At 41.9% G+C, this 25527-nt stretch overlaps 2 protein-coding genes and 1 pseudogene across 4 annotated transcripts in view; all 3 read right to left on the reverse strand.

The window, feature by feature from the left end:
• Positions 1-63: 63 nt before the first annotated feature.
• On the reverse strand, positions 64-16314 carry CCNDBP1 (cyclin D1 binding protein 1). The gene is made up of 11 exons (XM_066276892.1): positions 16129-16314; positions 15907-15966; positions 15534-15619; positions 10825-10906; positions 9667-9763; positions 9427-9500; positions 8338-8414; positions 7727-7992; positions 2552-2612; positions 1404-1450; positions 64-543 (listed from the first exon to the last, which is right to left on the reverse strand). The coding sequence occupies exons 1-11, from the start codon at positions 16229-16231 to the stop codon at positions 429-431; spliced, it is 1068 nt and encodes a 355-aa protein (XP_066132989.1). The 5' UTR covers positions 16232-16314; the 3' UTR covers positions 64-428.
• A 378-nt stretch (positions 16315-16692) lies between these two features.
• On the reverse strand, positions 16693-17671 carry LOC136335463 (tubulin-specific chaperone A pseudogene; annotated as a pseudogene).
• Positions 17001-25527, reverse strand: part of TMEM62 (transmembrane protein 62) — a 56033-nt gene continuing 47506 nt past the window's right edge. For all 3 annotated transcript variants that reach the window (XM_066276890.1, XM_066276889.1, XM_066276891.1), the window contains 2 exons: positions 22196-22314; positions 17001-18193 (listed from right to left, as the gene is read on the reverse strand). In XM_066276890.1, the coding sequence (XP_066132987.1) occupies positions 17867-18193; positions 22196-22314 (446 nt within the window). In that variant the 3' untranslated portion in view covers positions 17001-17866. The remainder of the gene's footprint in view (positions 18194-22195; positions 22315-25527) is intronic.

A 25527-nucleotide genomic window follows, 5' to 3' on the forward strand; every position in this document is an offset into this window, starting at 1 on the left:
CCCCAAAGGAAAGCAATGTCATAGTCTCAACTTGTATTTCTGGTAGAAACTTTGGAAAGGTGCTCATTTAACCACTGGCACATTAGCATTTTATTGAAACTGCCAAAAACTTTAACAATGAAACTACACACTTGATTGCAAATAGGGAATAAGGCAGCTTCCCCAAGAACCTCTGGGAGGAGATTCAAGAACACAAACTCATGCCATCATCTTTTGTATCAAGCACAGAAAAATATATCACACTCATATGTTTTATAAATAATTGCCAGTCTGGACTAACAATCTTTGGTAATAATGTCTCTTGATAAGTATAAACAGGAATTCCCTTTCAGCCAGAAAGCATTCTAGCCCCATTTTAAAAGTAGACATAAGAACCTGGCTATTAAAACAAGAAAGAGAGAGAAGAGGAGACAAATGAGCCTGAAAACTCATAGTTCAAGTTCATTCTGAGTGAGTTCCTTGATTCTGTTCATGCAATGATCAATGGCATCAATGAGTAAAGGAATCCAACTATCTTCTGTCTGTGGGGCCACATGACTTGCTCTGTGAATGAAATGGGAAAAAAGAGAAGTGAAATTTATTATACTGTCAAGGGAAAACCTATCCTTAACAGGAAGCACAGAGGAACTATAGGCTGTCCCGAGTTCTGAACACGATAGATTATGTAGGTTTGTTCTTAAAGTTGAATTTGTATGTAAGTTCGAACAGGTACATTTACCTATTAAATGCAACTTAGATGTTTGTCTTAACACAGTATCTATTTTTAGCTTTCTGCGCAAATAAATACTTAAACATTTTCAAACCTGCAGAATCTATCTTGTTTGTAACCTGGGGACTGCCTATATATTAAGAAAAGGCAAGTTTCTTTACAGAAACTTAGCTGTTTGACAACTTAAGTTGAAAGAAAACTATGGCCCTGGCCAGCTGGCTCAGCGGTAGAGCGTCGCCCAGCATGTGGAAGTCCCGGGTTTAATTCCTGGCCAGAGCACACAGGAGAAGTGCCCATCTGCTTCTTCCCCCTTCCCCCTCTCCTTTCTCTCTCTCTTTCCCTCCTGCAGCCAAGGCTCCACTGGAGTAAAGTTGGTCCAGGCAATGAGGATGGCTCCATGGCTTTTGCCTCAGGCGCTGGAATGGCTCCAAGTGCAGCAGAGCAACGCCTTGGGGGGGGGGGGGGCGCGAGCATCAGCACCTGGTGGGCATGCCCAGTGGATCTTGGTTGGGCGCCTGCAGGAGTCTGTCTGCACCCCCTTCCCCACTTCTCACTTTGGAAAAATACAAAAGAAATAAAACAAAACAAGAAAGAAAATTCTGCATCCGCCCCTTGAAATGGAGGTTTGGGAGTTGAGAAAGGCTGGATAGGTTTATTTTCAAAAACCTATTTGTGGAGAAGTCCTCATACTCACTTTGTAATTTCAAGTGCCTTCTTTAGAACAGACACAAGTTTTGCAGACTAGAAAAGAAACAGAGAAGTTTTATATTTATGGTAAGGTTCACCCTGATTTTGTATTCTTTTATATTTAGCAATGTCTTATTAATATTGTTGCTGTAACATTTTATATGTTTTTTAAAAATATTTTTATTAAGAAAAACAGCAAAAATAAGTATATAATCTGAATTTGTCCTTACCTCTGATAGTTCAGAACATATAGCAGAAACAACTAATGTTTTTCTTTTTAAAAATCTAAGTACATAATTTTAAGAACACCAATGACAAAATAATATAAAGATGTATGTATGTAATCAATATATAGTACTTAAATATAGTATTTAAATTTTTTTACGATATATAGTATTTAAATTTTTTATTCAGGGTAATTGAGAAGGCATATTGCTAAAGATGTTTATTTCTTAGAAAGTCAGTTTTTTAAAAATGAATACAAATTTGAAAAGTTAATGCCCCAAAGGATCCTACCTTCTTTTGAGGTGTTTGTACATTGTGAAGCTACATTTAATGAAATTCCACTAACTTATCAAACATACTGTAATTAGAATTGTTATGTCTGATTGTAGAATATAAGCCATTTGGCAGTTTTACTCCTCTTTTCAATAACATTAGAGATAAGAACTTGAGTTTATAAAAATAAGATACTAAAATTCTAACACAGAACCCAGGACTTGAAAGAATACAATAAAATAAGATTTTAATAAAGAACATGATCTCTGGTAGTTAAATCACCTAATGTGTTTATATTAGAACAAAATTTTTTTCTAGAACACTTATTTCTGCCTACAGTAGAAGTTACAAACATGTGATTTCAGGTTGAGAAGATCCAAAAGCACTACAGTAATTAAGATTTTCTTTTCAAGGAAACATTTTATAAGGTCTTTGGATTTTTCTAAATGATTACCTAAGGGGTTATGAAAGAAAGTACTACCAGAGCTCGTGGCTATTATAATTCAGCAAATTTTTATCAAGCACAAACACATATAAGAACTATGATATTACTGTTATACTTACATCAAAGTGTAACAAATATATTCCCTATAGTTTAAAGGAAATACTAGTAATTGGTGAAATTCTACCAATTGGCCTCCCAGTGTAGGTACTTACACTGATTCGCACAGTCAGGTGACACATAGGTGGATATATACTCAGAGCCAAGTCATCTACACTAAAGGAGGAAAGCAGAAATAACCATTAACAACAACAAAAAAGAAACAAAGCTCATCTAGGTAGCCTCCAGTACACAACTAAGGATGCAACTGTTAGGTTTAAGCTGGCTCCTGTAGATCCAGAGCCCCTTTAGAGCTCAAATTCCCCTCACCCAACTTCCCACTAGGGCTCAAAGCCCATTCTCATTCCCCACTGTGAGGAATGAGAATTCTCTTAGTATCTTCCAGGCCTTCACTCTGAAATGTAGCAAAAAGTTTACCCCAGTAGGAATGTCAGGGAAAGCTTGCATTGGGGAGAGACCTGACAATTACGGAAGTTTAAATCACAATAGCTGTTCATGAAAGCCTAGCCATAGGCCCAGGGATGCCAGTACCAGGCTGTTCCTGGGAAATTCTTGACCTTGTGGCTGTCTTCAAAATCTACCAAGGACACTGGAAAGGACCACGCTGATTAAGCCTATGCTATATCAAAAATAACTTGTGTTTCTGCAGAATTCCCCTCCTCCTGCAGTCAGTGACCAATACCACAAACCTCAATATGCTAATCTGAGCATGTCCAGGTGCAGGCAACCCCTATATCTTAATACTCCCTCCCTTAGCTCAGGGCTGACATCCTTTGTGGTCTCAGTGCACTAGCATCCAAACACTTTTAAAATAAACTTTCCTTTTGGAACACGTTAGACTTGTGTTTTCAGTTTGTCCTGCGGTTTCTGCCTTTCAACAAATAATAAGAAAATGACTGCCCAGAAATGTCTATCAGTTCCTTAAATTGGGCAACCAATAAAGAATCAATTCAATGGGTATTTATTGAACACATACATACCCCATTTCACTAGGAGAAGACATGATTAATTCATTTAAAAATGTGAGAATCTGAAACCATCAATTTAATAACTAATTCAGGAGGGGTTCATCCATATACTGCAACCAAAGTGGGCAGCACTTTAACCAAATGATCAAATTTAGTACCATCAATAATGGGACAAACTGACATCATGTGCCTCCCAGGGTGACACAACTAGAAACACAATTGCTCAACTATGTTATTCTTTTTCTTTTCTTTTTTTTTTAGAGAGAGTCAGAGAGAGAAATAGATAGGGACAGACAAGAACAGAGAGAGATGAGAAGCATCAATTATTAGTTTTTCATTGTGACACCTTAGTTCAGGGGGTCCCCAAACTACGGCCGGGGCCACATGTGGACTCCTGAGGCCATTTATCCGGCCCTGCCGCACTTCATTGGTGGTTAGTAAGAGGAGCATAGTTCCCATTGAAATACTGGTCAGTTTGCTGATTTAAATTTACTTGTTCTTTATTTTAAATATTGTATTTGTTCCTGTTTTGTTTTTTTACTTTAAAATAAGATATGTGCAGTGTGCACAGGGATTTGTTCATAGTTTTTTTATAGTCCGGCCCTCCAATGGTCTGAGGGACAGTGAACTGGCCCCCTGTGTAAAAAGTTTGGGGACCCCTGCTTTAGTTGTTCACTGATTGCTTTCTCATATGTGCTTTGACCGTGGGGCTACAGCAGACCGAGTAACCCCTTGCTCAAGCCAGAGACCTTGGGTCCAAGCTGGTGAGCTTAGCTCAAACCAGATGAGCCCACGCTCAAGCTGGCAACCTTGAGATCTTGAATCTGGGTCCTCTGCATCCCAGTCCAATGCTCTATCCGCTGTGCTACCGCCTGGTCAGACCAACTATGTTATTCTTGACAAAAAATCTTCACCCTAAATATAATCTATCATCATGGAAAAAAAAAAATGAATCCATGAATCTCACATGAATCCAGATTGTTGGATATTCTCTATAATTCTTTTCAACTGTTATCGTTAATTTTTTTAAATTGGATTTTAAAAAAGGTCAATGTTGGCCCTGGCCAGTTGGCTCAGTGGGATGGGAGTTGCCAAGTGGATCCCAGTTGGAGCGCATGCGGGAGTCTGTCTATCTCCCCTACTCCCATACTCTCACTTAAAAAAGAAAAAAAAGCTATGAGATACTTTAGAGACAACTAGGAAAATTTGAAGATTACATAATATTAATTTGTTCTGAAATGTAGAAACACTATATCCCTGACCATAGAATGAGTTTTCAAAGATTTACAGATGAGTAAATGAAGAGTTCTGTAAAGGCCATAAATGTTTACTAACGTCTAGATTCTGGAAAGCCCTCAGGATGCTGCCCTAATAACCTCTATAAAAGGCCAAGATAACTGAGTACATTCTTTTGCTGTTTATAAAATGCTTCGCTGAGCACTCTCTCCCTAGGTTGTTTCAAAGATAACCAAAAGCCTGTTTCAATTCTGTAAAACTGCTTTGGCTAGGTGCTCGCTCCCTCCCCTCGCTTCTTTCTGCCTTTATTTATTTTTTTTTTTTTTCATTTTTTCTGAAGCTGGAAACAGGGAGAGACAGTCAGACAGACTCCCGCATGCGCCCGACCGGGATCCACCCGGCACGCCCACCAGGGGCGACGCTCTGCCCACCAGGGGGCGATGCTCTGCCCATCCTGGGCGTCGCCATATTGCGACCAGAGCCACTCTAGCGCCTGAGGCAGAGGCCACAGAGCCATCCCCAGCGCCCGGGCCATGTTTGCTCCAATGGAGCCTTGGCTGCGGGAGGGGAAGAGAGAGACAGAGAGGAAAGCGCAGCGGAGGGGTGGAGAAGCAAATGGGCGCTTCTCCTGTGTGCCCTGGCCGGAAATCGAACCCGGGTCCTCCGCACGCTAGGCCGACGCTCTACCGCTGAGCCAACCGGCCAGGTCTTTCTGCCTTTAAAAGCAAACCCCTGAGTTTGTTCGGGGCCACGAGTTCTTTAGGATGTGAATCCACTCGTGGTTGCCAGCCTTAGGATAAACACTCCTTAATCTGACTACTTAATTTTGTGGCAAAACGTTTATTTCCTCGCTGTCCAGATAAAACAGTTCAATGTTAAATTCCTTGAACATAATAAGAATAAAAAGTATTTAGGTTGCCTGACCAGGCGGCAGCGCAGAGCGTTGGACTGGGATGCAGGGGACCCAGGTTCGAAATCCTACAGTTGCTAGTTTGAGCAGAGGCTCATCGGTTAAAGCGTGGGGTCACAGCTTGAGCATGAGATCATAGACATGACCTCCATGGTTGCTGGCTTGAGTCCAAAGGTTGCTGGCTTGAAGCTCAAGGTCGTCAGCATGAGCCCAAGCTTGCTGGCTCAAGCAAAGGGTTACTCAGTCTGCTGAAGGCCCATGGTCAAGGCACATATGAGAAAGCAATCAATGAACAACTAAGGAACCACAAAGAAGACTTGGCTGTCTCCCTTCCGGTCTGTCTGTCCCTATCTGTCCCTCTCTCTCTGTCAAAACAAGAAACAAGAAAGAAACAAGCCGCCTAACCAGGTGGTGGTGCACTGGATAGAGCTTTGACCTGGAACAATGAGGACCCCGATTTAAAACTCCAAGGTCGCCAGCTTGAGTACAGGCTTATCTGGCTTGAATGTGGGGTCACCAGCTTGTGTGTGGGATCATAGACATAACCCCATGGTTGCTGGCTTGAGCCCAAAGGTCACTGGCTCAGTTGGAGCCCCACTGTCAAGGCACATATGCGAAAGCAATCAATGAACAACTAAGGAGCCACAACAAAAAACTAATGCTTCTCATCTCTTTCCCTTCCTGTCTGTTTGTTTCTATTTGTCCCTCTCTTGTCTCTATCACACACACACACACACACACACACACACACACACACACAAAAGTATTTGGGGAGGGGAGTAAAGAGGGACAAATATATATTCCACATAAGTGGGATATAAAACTGAGATTCATGGACCTAGATAAACAGAAATGGTCACCTGAGAGAGGCAGAGGGGAGAAAAAAGGGACAAATATATGGTGATGAAAAATCATTTAACTTTGGATGACGGACACAGAACACAATCAACAGTTCAAATACTATAGAGACATTCACTGGAAACCTATGTACTCTTTTTGATCAATGTCATCCCATTAAATTTAATTTAAAGAAAAGTATTTAGGGATGAAATGACATTAATGTCTGCAACCTACTCTCAAATGGTTCAGGGGTATCTACCTACAGAGAAATAAAGCAATACAGAAAATAATGTGGCCTGACCGGGCAGTAGCATAGTGAATGGAGCGCCGGACTGGGACGTGGAGGACCCAGGCTCAAAACCCCAAGGTCACCAGCTTGAGCATGGGCTCATCTGGCTTGAATGCAGGCTTGCCTGCTTAAGCATGGGCTCACCAGCTTGAAAATGGGGTCATTGGCTTGAGCGTGGAATCATAGACATGACCCCATGATCACTGGCTTGAGTCCATGGTCACTGGCTTGAGAAAGGGGTCACTTGCTCTGCTGTGCCCCCCCCCCCCAATCAGGGCACATATGAGAGGGCGGTCAATGAACAGCTAGGGTGCTCCAATGAAGAGTTGATGCTTCTCATCTCTCCCTCTTCCTGTCTTGTCTATCAATGTCTGTCCCTCTCTCTGTCTCTGTCACAAACGAAAAAAAAAGAAAGAAAATAATGTGAAAAATAAGTGAATCTAGATAAAAGATATATGGGTGTTTGCTGCAATACCTTTTCTATCTTTCTACCTACCTACCTACCTACCTACCTACCTACCTACCTACCTACCTATTTGGTGAGAGGACGGAATGCAGAGACAGACTTCCACATGCACCCCAACCAAGATACACCTGGCAAGCCCACTAGGGGAAGATACTGTGCCCATCTGGGGCCCTTGCTCCATTGAAACCCGAGCCATTTTTAGCACCTGAGGCGGAGGCCATCAAGTCTTCCTCAGCGCCCAGGACCAACTGGCTCCAATCGAGCCATGGCTGCAAGAGGGAGGAGGAGAGAGAGAGAGAGAGAGAGGCAATAGGGGGAGGAGTGGAGAAGCAGATGGTCACTTCTCCTATGTGCCCTGACCGGGAATCGAACCTGGGACACCCACATGCTGGGCTGACACTCTACCACTATCCAACCAGCTAGAACCTGCAATACCTTTTCAACTTTTCTGTAAGTTTAAAGATTTTTTAAAATAAAGAAACGGGGGAAAACCCTGGGGTGACAGCACAAGCTGAGATCAGAACACTGTGCTCAGATATTTCAGGTGGGGTTTACACTTACCTAGGGCTGATCTCATCAGAAATATCCACTATGTCATCCAGTTGGGCCACCTGGTCCTTCTTCCCATTCTCTGTCACTGCAATCCGAATTTTCTTCAGACAGGCTTTGGATGCTCTCACCAGTGCAAGGCATGGGATTATGAGCTCTTGATCTTCCTCTGACCAATATACGTCCTGATTGTTTGGACGTCCCAATATATAATCACCATTGTCGTCTTCTTCAATGTCATTCAAGAGGTCACAGTAAGGGTCAGGTTCTTCCATGGCCTAAGACATACTATGATTTATGTAAATGCCAAAAAAACCCACACCCCACTGTACTTTCAGCATTAGGTGTGACTTGCACCCAAACCTCAGCCAGCTACTTCACTAATGGTGACAAGAGCTGGATCACTGCATAAACCCTTTCACACTCCTACTCCAGTAATAAAACAGAAGGGAGTGGTACTAAACCACACTCCAGCATGGGCTAGAGGTGAAAGATGGAGGACAGGAGTGAAAATGGGACTTAATTGGCCAATGCTCAGGACATCTACTCTCTGTATAACCAATTTTCATCTTCTAGTCACAGAGTTGCTTTCCAATGACCAGCAAATACCTTAGTCTCCTCACCTGTTTCATTTCCTCGTGTGCATCTGTCACTAAATCCACATTCTTTGTCAGCATCAAAAGGGCTGCAGCTTTGTCATCTGTAAGTAAAAAAATCAGAAGCACTAGAATTAGAGAAGAAACCCAACAATTCTCTTAAGTTTGCAAAGGGCAACCAAAAGCATTCTCATTTTAAGGGAATGCCAATGACAGCCAGCAATGCCAATGGTTTAATGTAAAATTCTCATTTACATCCTTTGGGTACCCAAAGGGTTAAAAAGCTTTTCATCATTCACTACAAGAATAAGTAAAATGATCACATGGTGTTTCTCATCATGGTCCTCATGGATGACCACAGCTTTTGGACTAGCTGGGTCTACCTTATAACTGCTTCAGTGTGTCCCATAATACCGATCCTAGGGCAGGACCAGAAGAACAAACCACATTTGTTCAACAAAAGACAGAGCCACAAGCCTAACAAGGCGGTGGCGAGTGTACAGTGTCGAACTGGGACACAGAGGACCCAGGTTTGAAACCCTTAGGTCACTGGCTTGAGTGCAAGCTCATCCAGCTTGAGTGCGGGCTCACTGGCTTGAGTGCAGGGGTGCTGGCTTTAGCAATGGATCATAGACATGACCCCACGGTCACTGGCTTGAAGCCCAAGGTTGCTGGCTTTAGCCCAAGGTCACTGGCTTGAACAAGGGGTCACTTGCTTTGCTGTAGCCTCCCTCTCGTACCCCCGGTCAAGGCACATATGAGAAAGCAGTCAATGAACTAAGGTGCTGCAACGAAGAATTAATGCTTCTCACCTCTCTCCCTACCTGTCTGTCCCTATCTGTCCCTTACTTTCTCGCTCTGACTCTGTCACACACACACAAAAAAAAGAGACAGAGCCACAGAGTAGACTGAATTCAGAAGTATGAGAACTAAAAAGAATGTCAGAAACTATTAATACCTATCTTTTGGTACTGGTGATAAATTATATGTATTTCCCTAAAGTCCTTATATCAATATAAGTTAAAATACATACATGATACAAAACTGGAAGCCAGTATGAGAGGTCTGTCTGCTTTGGCCAGCAGAGTAAATGGTCCACTTTCCACTCTTACTCACCTCTTGGTAACTGAGGCACCTGCTGGCATGCAGCCCAGACATTGTTGCAGGAAATAAGGTCACTGTTCTCTGGGCTGCAGAAAGGAATCAATAAAGATATATCAATAAACTAGCTGTCTTCTAAAGAGCTCCTTCCCCCTGGTCATAATTCTTAGTTAACAGTAACTATGCTATTGAAATGAGTTTTTTCCCTCCCTGAAACAAGGAACCCCACTAATAACCCAACTGCAGCATGACTACCTCTGAGCTGGAGTGATGGAAAGCACTTCCACAAGCTGAGCCATGCCATCCACGATGTCCAAAGTGGTGCTCCGAACCAGCTTTCTCAGGGTGATTCCTGTAGTCAAACCTAAAGACTAAGCAGTCTGGTCTTCTTTCCAGAAGTCACCACCTGCTCTCCTGAGAGTCTAAGCATTACAGAACTTAAGGTAATGTGCACATCCACATGTCTTAACTGGAGTGCCCACAGAAAACTCAGGTCTGATTTATACCCCCGTGTCATTTTCTTGCTCTTCCCACCATTCCCGAATGCTGTTTTCCAAAAGAGACTTAGAACAAAATATTTCCATGACAGCATGTATTCATTCATTAAGGACAGTGGTCCCTTGATACTTGTGTATAAAATACTTGAAGTTTTAACCATTTTTGAGTAACCCTAATGATCCACGAGACATGTACCGATTTATAATTTTGCCATGATTATAATCAAGGCATGGATGTACAGGCAAGCAGAAGGCCACTTAATGTATAAGGGAACTCAATCTACACATTGCCTAACCAGTGGTGGTGGAGTGGATAGAGTGGCGGCCTGGGACGCTGAAGACCCAGGTTCGAAACCGCGAGGTTGCTGACTTGACCGTGGGATTATGGATACAATCCCATGGTCACTGGCTTGAGCCCAAAGGTTGCTGGTTTGAGCAAGAGGTCACTGGCTTGGCTGAAGTGCCCTGGTCAAGGCATATGAGAAAGGAATCAATGAACAACTAAAGTGATGCAACTATGAGTCAATGCTTCTCATCTCTCTCTCCCCCTTCCTGTTTGTCCCTCTCTCTCGCTAAAAAAAAGGGGGGGGGGGTGGACTCAGAAACAGAGTTTGATTTCCCCAGTAGAGATTGAGGATGGCCTGAGCCTGGATATGGGGCTGAGACCCAGCTAGCATCTTGGGTTAGAGAAGAAGGAGCCAGTGAGAATTAAAAATCTTAAGAGTTGGGCAAGGCAGCATCTATAGCTAAAGGCTTATTTATAGAGGTTACTTACATTATAAAGTTATCTTTGCATTTTATGAAAGTTCATTACATGTTCAAATTGAAGAAAAAGTAAAGTCTCAGGACATAAACTGTCATATTAAGCAAAGATCTAACCTATAAACTGAATACTCACATGTACACAGTGGCTTACCCTGATCCTTGGGAAGTGAATAGTATACTGCAATTATTGCCTCAATAGCAGCACGAACTTGTTCACAGAGCCTCTGGGCTTCCTATGAAGAAGGGGACCAATTTTAGAATGAAAAGAGGACTAAACTCATGGATCTTGGCTGTAGAGAACAATTTACGAATTTGACCCCAAAGGCAAGGGAAGTAAAAGCAAAAATAAATGAATGGGACTATACCAAACTAAAAAGTTTCTGTACTGCTAAAGAAAATTGACAAAACAAACAGGCAGCCAACTAAATGGGAGATGGTATTTGCAAACAACAGCTCCAATAAGGGGTGAATATCCAAAATATATAATGAATTCACAAAGCTCAGCAACAAACAAGCAAACAATCCAATTAAAAGATGGGGAGAGGACCTGAACAGACACTTCTCCCAAAGGGACATACAAATGGCCAACAGATATATGAAAAGATGCTCATCTTCACTAGCTATTCCAGAAATGCAAAGCAAAAATACAATGAGATACTACCTCACACCTGTTAGATTGGCTATTATTAACAAGACAAGTAATAACAAGTGTTGGAGAGGCTGTGGAGAAAAAGGAACCCTTATTCACTGCTGGTGGGAATGTAAACTGGTACAACCATTATGAAAGAAAGTATGGTGGTTCCTCAAAAAATTAAGAATAGAACTATCATATGACCCAGCGATCCCTCTACTGGGTATCTACCCCCAAAACTCAAAAACATTGGTATGTAAAGACACATGCATCTATCTCCATGTTCATCACAGCATTATTCACAGTGGCCAAGACATGGAAACCACCAAAGTGTCCTTCGATAGAGGATTGGATAAAGAAGATGTGATATGGAATACTACTCAGCCATAAGAAATGATGACATAGTGCCATTTACAACAACATGGATGGAACTTGAGAACATTATACTGAGTGAAATAAGCAAATCAGAAAAGGCTAAGAACTGTACGATTTCACACATAGCTGGGATATAAAACTGAGACTTATGGACATAGATAAAAGTGAAGTGGTTACCAGGGGAGGAGAGTGGGGAGGAGGTGTGGGGGGAGGGAGTAAAGAGGGAAAAATATATAGTGATGGAAAATATTTGACTTTCGGTGATGGGTATACAACATAACAGTTTAAATGCTACAGAAATGTTTACCTGAAATCTATGTACTCTTATTGATCAATGTCACCTTGTTAAATTTAATTTTCTAAATAAAATTTTTAAAAAAAGAATTAATTAAAAAAGGAAATGGATTAGAATAATGTGGTCAACCCTTCTATTGTGGAAGAAAGCAGACATCTGTATGGCATTACAAACACCTCCTGAAGTCCTATTATGAGTTAGGCCTTGTGCTATTCTCATCATATACCAGATAAGAAGTTAGATGGACACCAGGTTCTGACCTGGTATTTCAACAAAACACTGAGAAACAGCTGGGAAAATTTATTTTTGATTTCTGTTGTAAAATATTCACCTTACCTTAGACCAGGAGTTGACAAACTATGGTCCACGGTCTAAATCAGGTATACTGTCAGTGTTTTTAAATAAAGTTATTGGGACACAGCCACATTCTTTTGTTTATATATTATCTCTAGTTGTGCTCCCACTACAAGGGCAGAGTTGAGTAGCTAACCTGCAAAGCCTAAATATTTACCATGTGGCCCTTCCCAGATAAAGTTTGCCAATCCTTTTAGATGATTAACTAGGTGCCTGTCTCCGTTTCTCTAGCAGGGTCACAAAATACACCTAAAGGTAATAATGGACTCTAGAGCTCAGTGTCTACTATTTTCCTTCTAAGCAGTCACTGACTTTCTCTTATTTCCCTTGTCCTCACTTCGCTACTAAATTCTAAGACAGTGCTATGCGATTTTCAACCTTTTTACACTTGGAAACCAGTGAAAATAGAATTATTTTGGGGACCACTAAAGCAGAAATCACTCTGAGCATAAGCGAATTCAACTAAGATCACTGGACCTGTAATCTTTATACAACATCAAGGTGGTTAACTATTTTGTGGACCAGCACAAAATTTCTGGCAGATCAGTCTATGAACCAGCAGTTGAAAAACACTGCTCTACAGAATGGTGCCAGTCCATAAACTGTTTACCAGTCTGGGATGGGTAAGTACAATGATTGATGAGAGTGTTTAGAACAGGGGTCCCCAAACTTTTTACACAGGGGACCAGTTCACTGTCCCTCAGACCGTTGGAGGGCCGGACTATAAAAAAAAACTATGAACAAATCCCTATGCACACTGCACATATCTTATTTTAAAGTAAAAAAACAAAAGGGAACAAATACAAAATTTAAAATAAAGAACAAGTAAATTTAAATCAACAAACTGACCAGTATTTCAATGGGAACTATGGGTCTGCTTTTGGCTAATGAGATGGTCAATGTCCTGTTCCATATTTGTCACTGCTAGCTGTAACAGGTGATATGACGCGCTTCCGGAGCCGTGATGTGTGCATCCCACGTCACCGGAAGTAGTACTGTACGTGAGCCATGCTGCGCTTTGTGGCGCCGCCACATACAGTACTCCCGGAGCACAAGATGAGGATGGATCCTGTGCTCCTCTCACTGACCACCAATGAAAGAGATACCCCTATTAGAGGTGCAGTGGAGGCCGGATAAATGGCCTCAGGGGGCCGCATGTGGCCCGCGGGCCGTAGTTTGGGACCCCTGGTTTAGAAACTTGTATGGCAGTTTGACATTGCTTCAACATCCAAACACATAATTTTATAAAAATGCCAGTCCACATGGAACTGGGATTAAAAATAAAACCATTATTCAGTAAGACTAATGGATTAAAATCCTAAGAAAGCAATTGTGATTTAAATATACATAATTCAAATAAAACCAACTTCTATTTCCCATTGGACTGAAACGCTGGCTTGAGCATATACAGAAAATAGTTCTGTGCTGCCTCCTCACGGTGTCTTATTAGCTGTAAATTTTAGCAGCAAGCCCTAAGTATATTTGAAAGAAAAGAGTTGGCAGATAAGAAAATAAGGTAACATCACTACTCCCTTTGAAACAATTATTGACTTTCTTCCACAAAGCTTTTAAATACGCTTATATAATTAATCTCCTGTTTCCTCATCACAAATCTCTGAGTTATGAAGGGGGAGAGAGTTCATCACTGTAGATACAGCAAAAGAATATTTTTCCATTTCAAAACTCTGGATATATAGCTTAGAAAGAAAACTATTGACTATAAAAATCAAGGCAATGACTATGCAATTTTTAAATAACCTTATCGCAAATTAAGTAGAAAAACTGGGCAAAGGGCATATCTGGTCACAGTCAACATGTTTACTTTCATTAGTTTTATAATAAAGGGTTATTAAGATGCAAAAATTCTTTGTTGTAACAATTCTACAATACTTTCTAGAATTTTTTTTACCAATATACACACAAACAAAAAAAGTCAACTGTAATTGACTTTTTTCAACTGTAATTTTTTCAATTTGTAATTGAAAAACAAAAAATGACTGAAACAAAAAAGACCAATACACACACACATCAAGCATGTATTAGGCAATTTACAGCACTATTTAAAATAGTTACAAGTTGAAAACAACTTAAATGTCCACACTGAGTATTGGTTAAATTATGGTTAAGTGCATTCTACTGAACACCATGCAACCATTACAAAGAAGTAAGCACTTTATATGTGCTGCTGAGAACCAATGTGCAAACTATATTAACTTTTTGAAAAAGTAAGGTCCAGAAAAATGTTTCTGGCATCCTATCATTTGTGTAAAAAGAATCAGGCATAAAAACATAAATGTGCATATGCATAGAACAGGTATGAATAATTCAAAAGGAACTGGAGAGAGGAGACAGAAACTTTGTAGCACACTTAACTTTGATATCTTTTGAATTTTATACTGTACACATGGTTACTGATTAAATATAAAAATATCCAATATAAAAAGAGTATTATGTAACATAACAAAAAGGTGTAGCTTAGACATCAGATAGACTCTTTTTTTTTTAAGTGAGAGGTAGGGAAGCAGACAGACTCCCACATGCGCAGGGACTGGGATTGACTGGGAAAGCTCCCTATGGGGAGATGCTCTATCCATCTGGGTCCGTTGCTCCGTTGTTTGGCAATCAAGCTATTTTAGCACTTTAGGCAGACCACGGTGCCATCCTCAGTGCCTGGCAATTTGTTCGAATGAGCCATGGCTGCGGGAGTGGGTAGGAGAGACAGAGAAGGGAGGGGTGGAGAAGCAGATGGTCGCTTTTCCTGTATACCCTGACTGGGAATGGAACCCAGGGTTTTCACACGCCTGGCTGGGCCCACGCTTCTACCCCTGAGCCAACGGGCCAGGGTCTAATTTAACTCTTAACTCCACTGTTCATTTACCGAAACCTGAGCCTCTGAGCCTGCTTACTTGCCTGTCAGATGGTTTCATATATGTGAAAACAAATAATAGGGGCTTAAAAAACATTATCAGAAAGGAACTAACCAGAATTAACTTGAAATTGAACCAGTACTTTTTAGAAGACAGCCTACTCCATGCCAGGTACTGCACTTGGCAATGTGGTCCTCACAATCCTATGAGGTGAGAACTGCAGCCTTATCTGACAGATAAGAATAAATACCCAGCTTTTAGCATAAAAGGTGGAAAGAAAATGAGGACTCCTAAAGCATAACGAGGCAGCACAAGGATTCCAGATAGTTAAAGCCCACCTGTGAGGATGGCAGTGGCAGTGGAAGTCGAGAGAAGACTTCGGTGAGAGTCGTAGCTTCCCTTGACACTTTCACTGCTGCCTCATCTAGGGAGTGACAGAGGAGAGGGCAGGAGCCGTTGTTAGTGCCAAAAGGATTAGATTACAGCTGCTGCACGGACTTGAAAGATAATGAGCTCCCTCTCCACCCTCACCGGCTAGGCCGTCTCAAAAACACCTCCAAAAATCAATGTTTTATATTTCAACCTCTGAGGTGCCGAGGCGGGTATGGTGAGGCACCCCTGCAGAAGGATGCGGCAGGGAAAAGCCCGATGGAAAGGGGTCAGGTCGCTGGAAGAGGCGAGGCGGCAGTACCCAACAGGAGAGGCACTCACTGAGTCTCGTCCAAAACGTCTCCCGATTGAATTCCTTGGTCGTCTCCCGGGCTTCGCCGACTGGGTGGGTATGGCGTGTGCGCCGGCCGGTGGCAGAAGGAAGAGCAGACGTGAGCGGAGGCACCTCGGCACCCCCCCCCCTCCCCGGGCCCCACTACATCTGGTCCTCTTCCCGACCTAAGCCAGTCCCTGAGGTCGCCCGTCCCAGTTTCGCCCGCTCACCACGCACTCCCGGGAGGAGCAACCGCAGCTCCCCGGCTAGGTACCGGAGCTGCTCCAAAGGTGGAGCCAGGGTGGGGACTGCAGGTGCAATTGCGCCCGCCATCTCAGCAACGACCTGGGACCTTCAGAAGAGCCCTGCGGGAGCCATTCCACTTCCGGAAGCCGCTCCACCTCCGAGTTCCTTTCCGGCAACAACCCGCCCCGCCCCGCCCCGCCCCGCCCCAGGGGGCCTGCCCACGCCTCCTCTGGTTCTCTCCAAGAGGCCAGGCGGTAACCGCAAGGCCCAGTTTAAATTTGTTTTTTTATAGAATCTAACATTTTAATGCTGTTAAAAAAGTCAATGACTTTATAATGAAAGGTTAATTAAAATATTTTGTGAAATTATTAAATAAACAATATTATTTGACGAATTCATTTATTTGACACATTAAATTAGGCAAAGAAAAATATATGCAACTGAATGAAAAGAATCACATTGTCATACTACTTGAACACAGCAATGATCAAAAATAATTAATTGTGGATTAACTTCCCAAAAAAAGGAGCCTGTAGATAAAAACTTCATCAGACTTGTAACTTCATTGAATTCAGTACTAACTATGCTTGCTTATATTGCTCAGCTTCTTCCAACTTTTCAATAATACCTGCAAAAGTTCAGTATATGCAGCTTCCAACCTGTGCTGGCAAGCTGTGATCAACAACCCACAATCTTGCAGGATCTCTGCCTACTTTTTTAATGGCATAATTTCCACCATCTTCAGCTTTCATCCATTCAATCTTTTCTTCTTGATTTGCTTCTTCTTCATACATAATTTTTTTCTTTGGCCAGTTGCTTCACCATGCCTGTTTTTATCTTGATTTGCCTCAGGCAGGATGGCTATGGTCCCTCAAGGCCCCAGGAAGGAGAGGCCCTGAGTTATTTCTTATTCATCATTCATTTATTTGATTGGTTGAAAACACCTTCAACTAAGGAAGCAGAGACCCTAACCCTGCAGGAGTAGGGGGCTGGGTACAAATAGTTAATAGCACAAAGGCAGTCAAGGTGGGGCCCAAGTTCACATTGATTCCTTGCCTCTAATGTGGCAACCTTGACTGCTGAGGTCCACTGTGCAAGGTACTTTCCATGAGGTAGCCCTAAAAACACACCGGGCCTTAACAAACAAAATAGAAATAGAGTCTGACAGCTGTCAGAGGGGAGGACAGTGTGGGGCTGGATGAAAAAGGTGAAGGCATTAAGGAAAAAAAAAATTCAGAGACAGACAACAAACAGTATGGTGATTACCAGAGGGAAAGGTGGGTGGAAGGATAAATGGTCATGGAAGAAGACTTGACTTGGAGTCAAGTGAACACACAAAATACAGATGATGTGTTATAGAATTTTACACCTGAAACCTATATAATTTTATTAATGTCATCCAAATAAATTCAATTAAGTTAAAAAAAAAACACAAAGAAAATGCCAGGCCTTAGATATACCCATACACACCCAGCCCCTGTCCTGTGGATCTAGATATAGGATTTTCTCTTCATAGAAGTAAATCATCCCTTTGCCTTCTTGGGGAAGGAAGGAATCATGGCATTATTTAGACTTTTCAGCAGTCCATGCTGCAGGAGTCAGTAGCAACTCCTGGGTGGCCAAGGAGCAGCAGCTCCCTGAAAGTTGCCCACCAATATTGGCCTTCCACTTGCTGCTGGGGCAGAGGCCTAGGCTACAGAGGTAGATGGTGAGACATGGCCTTCAGGAGCTTAGGTGGCTTTTTAACTGCACTGTAAAGGTTCCAAGCTCCTTAGAGTTCAGTGTCCACACACGATAAATGAGAACAGGAGTCAGCAATGTCAACCAGGTCCGCAAAGGGGATAGAAAAAACGCTACAGTGCCATATGTCATAAGCAGAAAATAGCAGGAATAAATCTGCCAAATGTACAGCAGTGACATAAGAAGGTGAACAGGTATAATTTTTAAGTATTTTCCTTGACGGAGATGAGACCTGAAGTTGTGACCAAAGCACCGCTGCAGCAAGCTCCAACACAGGTAAGCCATCAAGGGTATGTTAAAAAATGCCAGCTGGAAAGAGGAGCAGAAGAACAGAACCATTAGCTTACGAACAAGCCCTCAGAGGGGTCAGGGCCAGGTCTCACTAATACATTATTGGTAGGTAGCTCCTAAGAATACGTTGCTTTCTCTCTTAGGGATTAAATCTCTGATTCTTTATGCTTTAATCACACTTGCTTGTAACACAACAGCTGACTTGTAGTTAGTTGTATATTTGGGCCTGAATCCTTTTGTTCATTTAAAAAGTAGGTATCATTTCATTTATGTTGAAGTCCTCGATAATGTTTAAGGTGGAAATGAATTGATTATGTATGTATATACACACATACACACTTTAAGGGCAAAGTGAGGGGGGCTATCAATATTTGTTTCTTATCTCTGTATTTTTATTTGAAGTAGCATGATAATTACTGGAATACAAATTAGAAGATTTAAGTTATAGTCCAAGTTTAGCTGCTGTATCATTCATCATCCATTATGTGGCAGGCACTGTGCTATCCTCTAGGCTTGGGGCACATTGGTGAACAAATCAGAAAAGATGTTAGATGTGCTTTCTAACAGGAAGAAACCAAAAAATGCATAGCTGCATTCTAACAGGGAGAAACCAAATAAAAAAACAAAGTAGAAAAGATAACAGATTTTGAGAAATTTGATAAAGGAAATAACTGGGTCACGATCAAGTAATGGGCTCTCTGAGGCCTAAGGACAAGTATAGGTCAGTGGGAAGAAGTGCATTCCAGGTAAAAGAATCAAATGAAAAGCCCAGAGGAGGGTGAGGTCTTGGCTTATTTGAAGCAAATGGCCCAGAACATGATGAGCCAGGCGAAAATTGGGGCAGTCAGAAGGACTCAGATACTGTCACTTTTCTGCTTAACAAGTTTTAAGCTGAGAATGAGTGGGCTGATTAAGGTTTTAAAAGGACCACAGTGGATGCTCTGTGGCACACAGAGAGTAGGGAGGCAAAGCAGCAGAGGGAAGACCAGTTAGGAAGTGCTTGCAGTAGCTCAGGCAAGAAATAATTCTGACTCAGACTACAGTGGTGATAATGAGGTGGAAAGAAGTGGTAAATTCAAGATAAATATTATAGGTAGAGCAAATAAGATATTACTTGCTGATGAACTGAGACAGAGTATGAGGGAAGGGGAAGCACTGAGGATACATCCTAAAGAAACTGGTTGAATGTGGACCACTTATTAAAATTGAAAAAAACTAGAGAGGAACAAGTTTGGGGGTAGAAATTAAAGGTTCGATTAAAGATATACTATTAAGTTGAGATGGTTGTTAGATAGCTGAGGGAAGTTGTGAAATGGCAGTTGGGTATATAAGCACTTGAAGTACAGAGTAGAGGTCTAGATCAGAGATCTAGATTTGGGACTCATGAGCCTAGATGATCAGTAAGATCTATTATTAAGTGTCCTATTTATTAAAATATGAATATATATCCGCCCTTTGGTAAGGCTCGGGTGTACTTGGTATAAGAGTGCTCCTGAGAGATAGTCCCCATTGCATAATAAAAAATTGAAACCGCCTGACCAGGCGGTGGCGCAGTGGATGGAGCGTTGGACTGGGATGCGGAGGACCCAGGTTCGAGACCCTGAGGTCGCCAGCTTGAGCAAGGGCTCGTCTGGTTTGAGCAACAGACCCACCGGCTTGGACCCAGGGTCACTGGCTCCAGCAAGGGGTTGCTTGGTCTGCTGAAGGCCCGTGGTCAAGGCACATATGAGAGAGCAATCAATGAACAACTAAGGTGTTGCAACGCGCAATGAAAAGCGGATGATTGATGCTTTTCATCTCTCTCCATTCCTGTCTGTCTCTGTCTACCCCTCTCTGTGTCTCTGTAAAATAAATAAATAATTTTTTTTTTTGTATTTTTCTGAAGCTAGAAACGGGGAGAGACAGTCAGACAGACTCCCACATGCGCCCGACTGGGATCCACCCGGCACGCCCACCAGGGGGCGACGCTCTGCCCACCAGGGGGCGATGCTCTGCCCCTCCGGGGCATCGCTCTGTGGAGACCAGAGCCCACTCTAGCGCCTGGGGCAGAGGCCAGGGAGCCATCCCCAGCGCCCGGGCCATCTTTGCTCCAATGGAGCCTCGGCTGCGGAGGGGAAGAGAGAGACAGAGAAGGAGGAGAGGGGGAGGGGTGGAGAAGCAGATGGGCACTTCTCCTGTGTGCCCTGGCCGGGAATCGAATCCGGGACCTCTGCACGCCAGGCCGACGCTCTACCACTGAGCCAACCGGCCAGGGCCTAAATAAATAAATTTAAAAAAATTGAAACCTACACACATATGAAATGATGCTTTACAGAGAATATTCTGGCCTATGGTCAATGTTTGCAGAGGTCTTCACTATTTGTTTATCTCCAATCCTGCTGATCATGTTTTACTACCCTGTTATGAGGCTGTGAACTCATTTTGAACAATGTATTCTGTTTTTTATTTGTTTAAGAGAGAGACAGAGAGAGAGAGAGAGAGGGGAAGGGAGAGAGAGAGAAGAATGCTTCTCAATTTGACTGCTTCTTATAAGTGCCTTGAACAGGGGGCTCAAGCCAAGCCAGTGACCCCCTCCCCCTTTTTTTTTATTACGTGAGAGGCAGGGAGGCAGACAGACTCTCACATGTGCCCTGACTGGGATCCACCTGGCAAGCCCCCTACAGGGCAATGCTGAGCTATTTTGTTCAAGCAAGTTGGCAAGGCCTCAGGGCCTGGAGCCAACTTGCTTGAACCTTTCGAACCATGGCTACGGGACAGGAAGAGAGAGAGAGAAAGAAAGGGGAGGAGTGGAGAAGCAGATGGTCACTTTTCCTGTGTACCCTGACAGGGAATCCGAGAATTGAACCTGGGACTTCCACACGCCTGGCCAATCTTCTACCGCTGAGGCAACTGGCCAGGGCCCAGTGACTCCTTGCTCAAGTCAGTTACCTTGGGCTTCAAGCTGGAGACCTTAAGGCTGAAGCCAGTGATCTCGGGATCATGTTGATGATCCCACACTCAAACCAACGACCCCCACTCAAGCCGACAAGCCCATGGTCAAGTCAGCGACCTTTGGGTTTCAAACCAGTGACGTCAGCATCCCAGGTCGCCAATCTATCCACTGCACCACCACCAGTGAGGCTGAACAATGTTTTTGGATCTCTTCCAAAACTTCAGATCATCACCTCCAGATTTTGGTTTATTAGTCTCATTAAGTGAATAAAATAAATTGTTAGGTAAATACCTTTCAAACCTATTTATAGAGATTTGCTATGGGTTAGGGTTTTGTTTATGGTTTCAACCAAAATGTAAACCAAATATATCAGTGTTTCCCAAACAAGTATACTAATAAGACATTACTAGAAAGCCCAGGCTTGGTTTTTTGGCCAGTGCAGCTTCCATTGGATAACTAATCCATTTTTTCTTGGGTGTGTATTTTTCCTTCCCTCCTTCTGAAATATTTTCCTGCTAATGAAGCTAATGATAATTATCATAATCAATTTTGGTTTATTCAGAAATCTATCATTTATTCTACCATAAGTGCCTTATTTCAATTTTCTGTCAATAAAAAGCACAAACAACAAAAACCAAAACCTCTTTTGCCTCTTATAAACCCTACCTGCTAAACATGTATTTTAGATGTTTACAAGAGAATGATGGAAGAACTTATGAAGTACTCAAAAGGCAAACAAAATGCCAAATATTAGACTGCCTGCCAGTAAATTATAGAACATGATCTATGGTATTTAATTTGGGAGTTTGGGTTTAATTCCTTTTGGGGGGGATTTTTAAAATTGACTTTTAGAGAGAGAAAGAGAGAATGAAAGACGCGGGAGAAGCGGGAAGCATCAACTCATAGTAGTTGCTTCTTGTATGTGCCTTGATCTCCTAAGCCCAGGGTTTTGAACTGACAACCTCAGCGTTCCAGGTTGATGCTTTATCCACAGTGCCACCAAAGGTCAGGCCTGATTTAATTCTCATATGTTATACAATAGTTCAACAAACCGAAGATGTTCTTAAATTGCATTTCTGACTTCTTACCTGGAGAATTCCAACTATAAATGTTATACTGCCTTGTAGGAAACGCCCGTCAACAAAAATCCCAAAGGAAAAGCAGCAACCCGTTTTGCCTTTAGCAATTTCACCAATGAACCAAGGTCCTGAAGAGGCAGTGGAGAAAAAAGGGGAAGATTAAATAACTATGACTCTAATTACAGAATTACAGAATCACAAGCTGCATTTACAGGAATAAGAAAGAAATATGAGACAAGTCATCTATAAACATTTTATTTGCATAGCTTTTCTTCTTAGCTAATCTCTATGTTGCACCTGATGTCCTAGCTAACCAACTATTTGCTCCTTTGCTCCATATTTTTCTGGATTATAAAATCAGCTGAGTACATGTTATACCTCAAATAGGAATGTAGCTTGTAGATTCCAGAAACATACAGGAGTACAGTCACAAAGCTCAGGAGGTTCTGTTGCAACTAATAACCTCAATATAATCCATAAACATTCCCTTTAAGCAAAGCAGTATTCCTGAGGTTAATTTTCCAGATAACTGAGATTTACTCCTTTAAGCTATAAAACTTCAACCTCTTTAATCTTTTTAAAATGCACTTCTTCTCTTTATTATTGACCAGTGTATTTTAACCTTTTCTTGTTGACCCACAGTCATTACTTTGTGCATCAACTACATACACAGGGTGAACATGTAAACAGTTTAATTTGCTTCTTTATTTCAATTTTTCATCTATAATGCCAGAATGACTTTTGTCTCCTCCTTACTAGTATTTACTACCCATTCTCAGTATGCAGGTGTCTGGAACTACTATATTGTCAAGAGTGATTAAGGGACAGTCAGACTTCCATTCTCAAAATGCAAATACCTTCATTTGCTGGTAAGACTAGAATTCAGCTTTAAAAAGTCACAGGTAATTTTCTCAGATATATACTATTGTATATAAACTCCATTAGATACATATTAGTTTAAAGACATGTTTTCCCTTCAAGTTTCAACTTTCAAAAATGAAGCAATTTCTGCCCTCTTAATGTTTTCTTTTACAACCAGGAACTAAATCACTTGCAGAGTGCAAGCTAGTCAGCAGCAACTCCGTGTTTGGACCCAACAAGGTGACTGGAATTCGGCTAGCTTTGCTGGTGCTTTAGCAATTGTGAGAAATGGAAAGCCATTCACAGATGGGAAGTATGCCAAAACATTCATGCTTGATGTTGCCAATGAACTTTTTGACGACTTTTTGGATAAAGACAAGATAATCAAACGAATAAAAGATATGCCTCTGTCGGCAAGAACTGTTCACAATCATACCATCATGATGGCAAATCAAATTGAGGACACAAGTGAAGGACATAAATGCAGCACCATTCTTTTCTCTTGTTTTGGATGAGTCAACAGATTTAAGCCATTTATCCCAGTTCAGTGTGATTGCAAGGTATGCTGTTGGTGACACACTACATGAGGAAATTCTTGTTGTTTTGCCAATGAAAGGGACAACAAGAAGGGAGGATTTATTCAAGTCTTTCACTGAGTTCGCTAAAGAAAAATATCTCCCGGTGGATAAACTTATTTCGGTGTGTGCTGATGGTGCTCTGTGCAAGGTGGGGAAAAACAGAGGATTCGTAGTGCTTCTTTGTGAACGTGAAAAGAGATCCATCCTAAGTTTTCATTGCATCCTACATCAGGAGGCACTTTGTGCTCAGATGTGTGGTGAACAGCTTGGTGAGGTGATGTCGCTGGTCATTCGGGTGGTCAACTTTATTGTTGCCCAAGCTTTAAATGATTGCCAGTTTAAAACACTGCTGAATGAAGTTGGGAATAATTATCCTGGTCTGCTTCTGCACAGCAATGTGCATTGGCTGTCAAGAGGGAAGGTGCTCAGTTGTTTCGTGGCTAGTCTGAGTGAAATCCAGACTTTTCTTGAAATGAAAAACGTCGAGCATCCTGAGTTAGCTAACACTGAGTGGTTCCTGAAGTTCTACTATCTCGTGGACATGACTGAACATCTGAACCAGCTCAATGTGAAAATGCAAGGCATTGGAAATACAGTCTTATCTCTTTAACAAGAAGTGTTTGCATTTGAAAACAAACTGGAACTCTTCATCCTGGACACTGAAACCGGTTGTTTACTACACTTTGAAAAACTGGGAGAGTTTCAAGACGCATGCACAGCAAGTGACCCTGCTCAACATCTTCATCTCCAGCAGCTAGCAGGCTTCACATCTAATCTCCTGCAGTCATTCAAAGCGCGCTTTGGAGAATTTTGTGAGTGCACTTGTCTTTTTAAGTTCATCACCCATCCACACGAGTGTGCAGTGGACAGCTCGGACCTGAGTTACATCGCCGGTGTCTCCGTCAGAGATTTTGAGCTACAAACTGCTGACCTGAAGGCCTCAGATATGTGGGTGAATAAGTTCAAGTCACTGAATGAAGATTTGTAAAGACTTGCACGACAGCAAGCAGAGTTGGTGAGCAAACACAAGTGGGGAGAAATTAAAAACTTCAACCCGCATACCAGCTGATTGTCAAAACTTGGAATGTGCTTCCTGTCACATACCACACACCGTAGCATGTGAGTATTGCTGTACTGACAATGTTTGGCTCTATCTATGCATGTGAGCAGTATTTCTCACATCTAATGAACATTAAGACCAACCTACGATCACGTTTAATGGATGGAAGTCTCAACACCTGCATGAAGCTTAACCTTACCACTTATCAACCAGACTACAAAGCCATCAGCAAAACCATGTAGCACCAGAAATAGCATTAATGGTAAGAAGTACTTTATTCATCATTGGTTAGCAACAGCATAACAACGTTATTAAAAAGAATTCAGACACTTATTGTACTTTAAAAGTGTCTGAATGCACACATTTACTTGTATTTAGTGTTAAACATATAGTATGGCTCTCACGGTATTATATTTTAAAATATGTGGCGTTCATGGCTCTCTCAGCCAAAAAGGTTCCCGACCCCTGGCATATTATATAGTATGGCAAAGTGTCATTTTTTTTTATTTTACTACTTTGTGTTCTCTGGTGAGAGTCAGATATGAGCAAAGGAAAGTCCAAAGGTAAAATAAAAGTGTAAAACAAAGACTAAGCAACAAATAGCCTAACTGACTTTTAGACACTAAGGTGTATTAGCCAAAAGCTTTTCAGTGCTTTCTTCTTCTGTAAATAGCTAAGTGACTTTGTAAGTATTGGGTATATTAATTAACATAATAGAAGAGTTTAGGTAAGTCTGAACTCACTGCTCATCTCAGTTTCTCTTTTCTGAGCTGAGTTTTTATGAGCCACACATTAATAAATTGTTCACTGAACTCCATAGTAGACACTGTGCTTAGTGTTGG

The sequence above is a fragment of the Saccopteryx bilineata genome, chromosome 4 (assembly GCF_036850765.1).
Source record: "Saccopteryx bilineata isolate mSacBil1 chromosome 4, mSacBil1_pri_phased_curated, whole genome shotgun sequence".
Taxonomy (NCBI): domain Eukaryota; kingdom Metazoa; phylum Chordata; class Mammalia; order Chiroptera; family Emballonuridae; genus Saccopteryx; species Saccopteryx bilineata.

Excerpts from the sequence above, each read along its gene's own strand:
- CCNDBP1 (XM_066276892.1), bottom strand. The coding sequence starts at position 16,231 with ATGGCGGGCGCAATTGCACCTGCAGTCCCCACCCTGGCTCCACCTTTG. Across the intron at positions 8,415-9,426 it reads GGTGCCTCAGTTACCAAGAG|ATGACAAAGCTGCAGCCCTT; the intron begins GTGAGTAAGAGT and ends TTTTACTTACAG. Across the intron at positions 7,993-8,337 it reads CACACGAGGAAATGAAACAG|GCCATGGAAGAACCTGACCC; the intron begins GTGAGGAGACTA and ends AGTATGTCTTAG.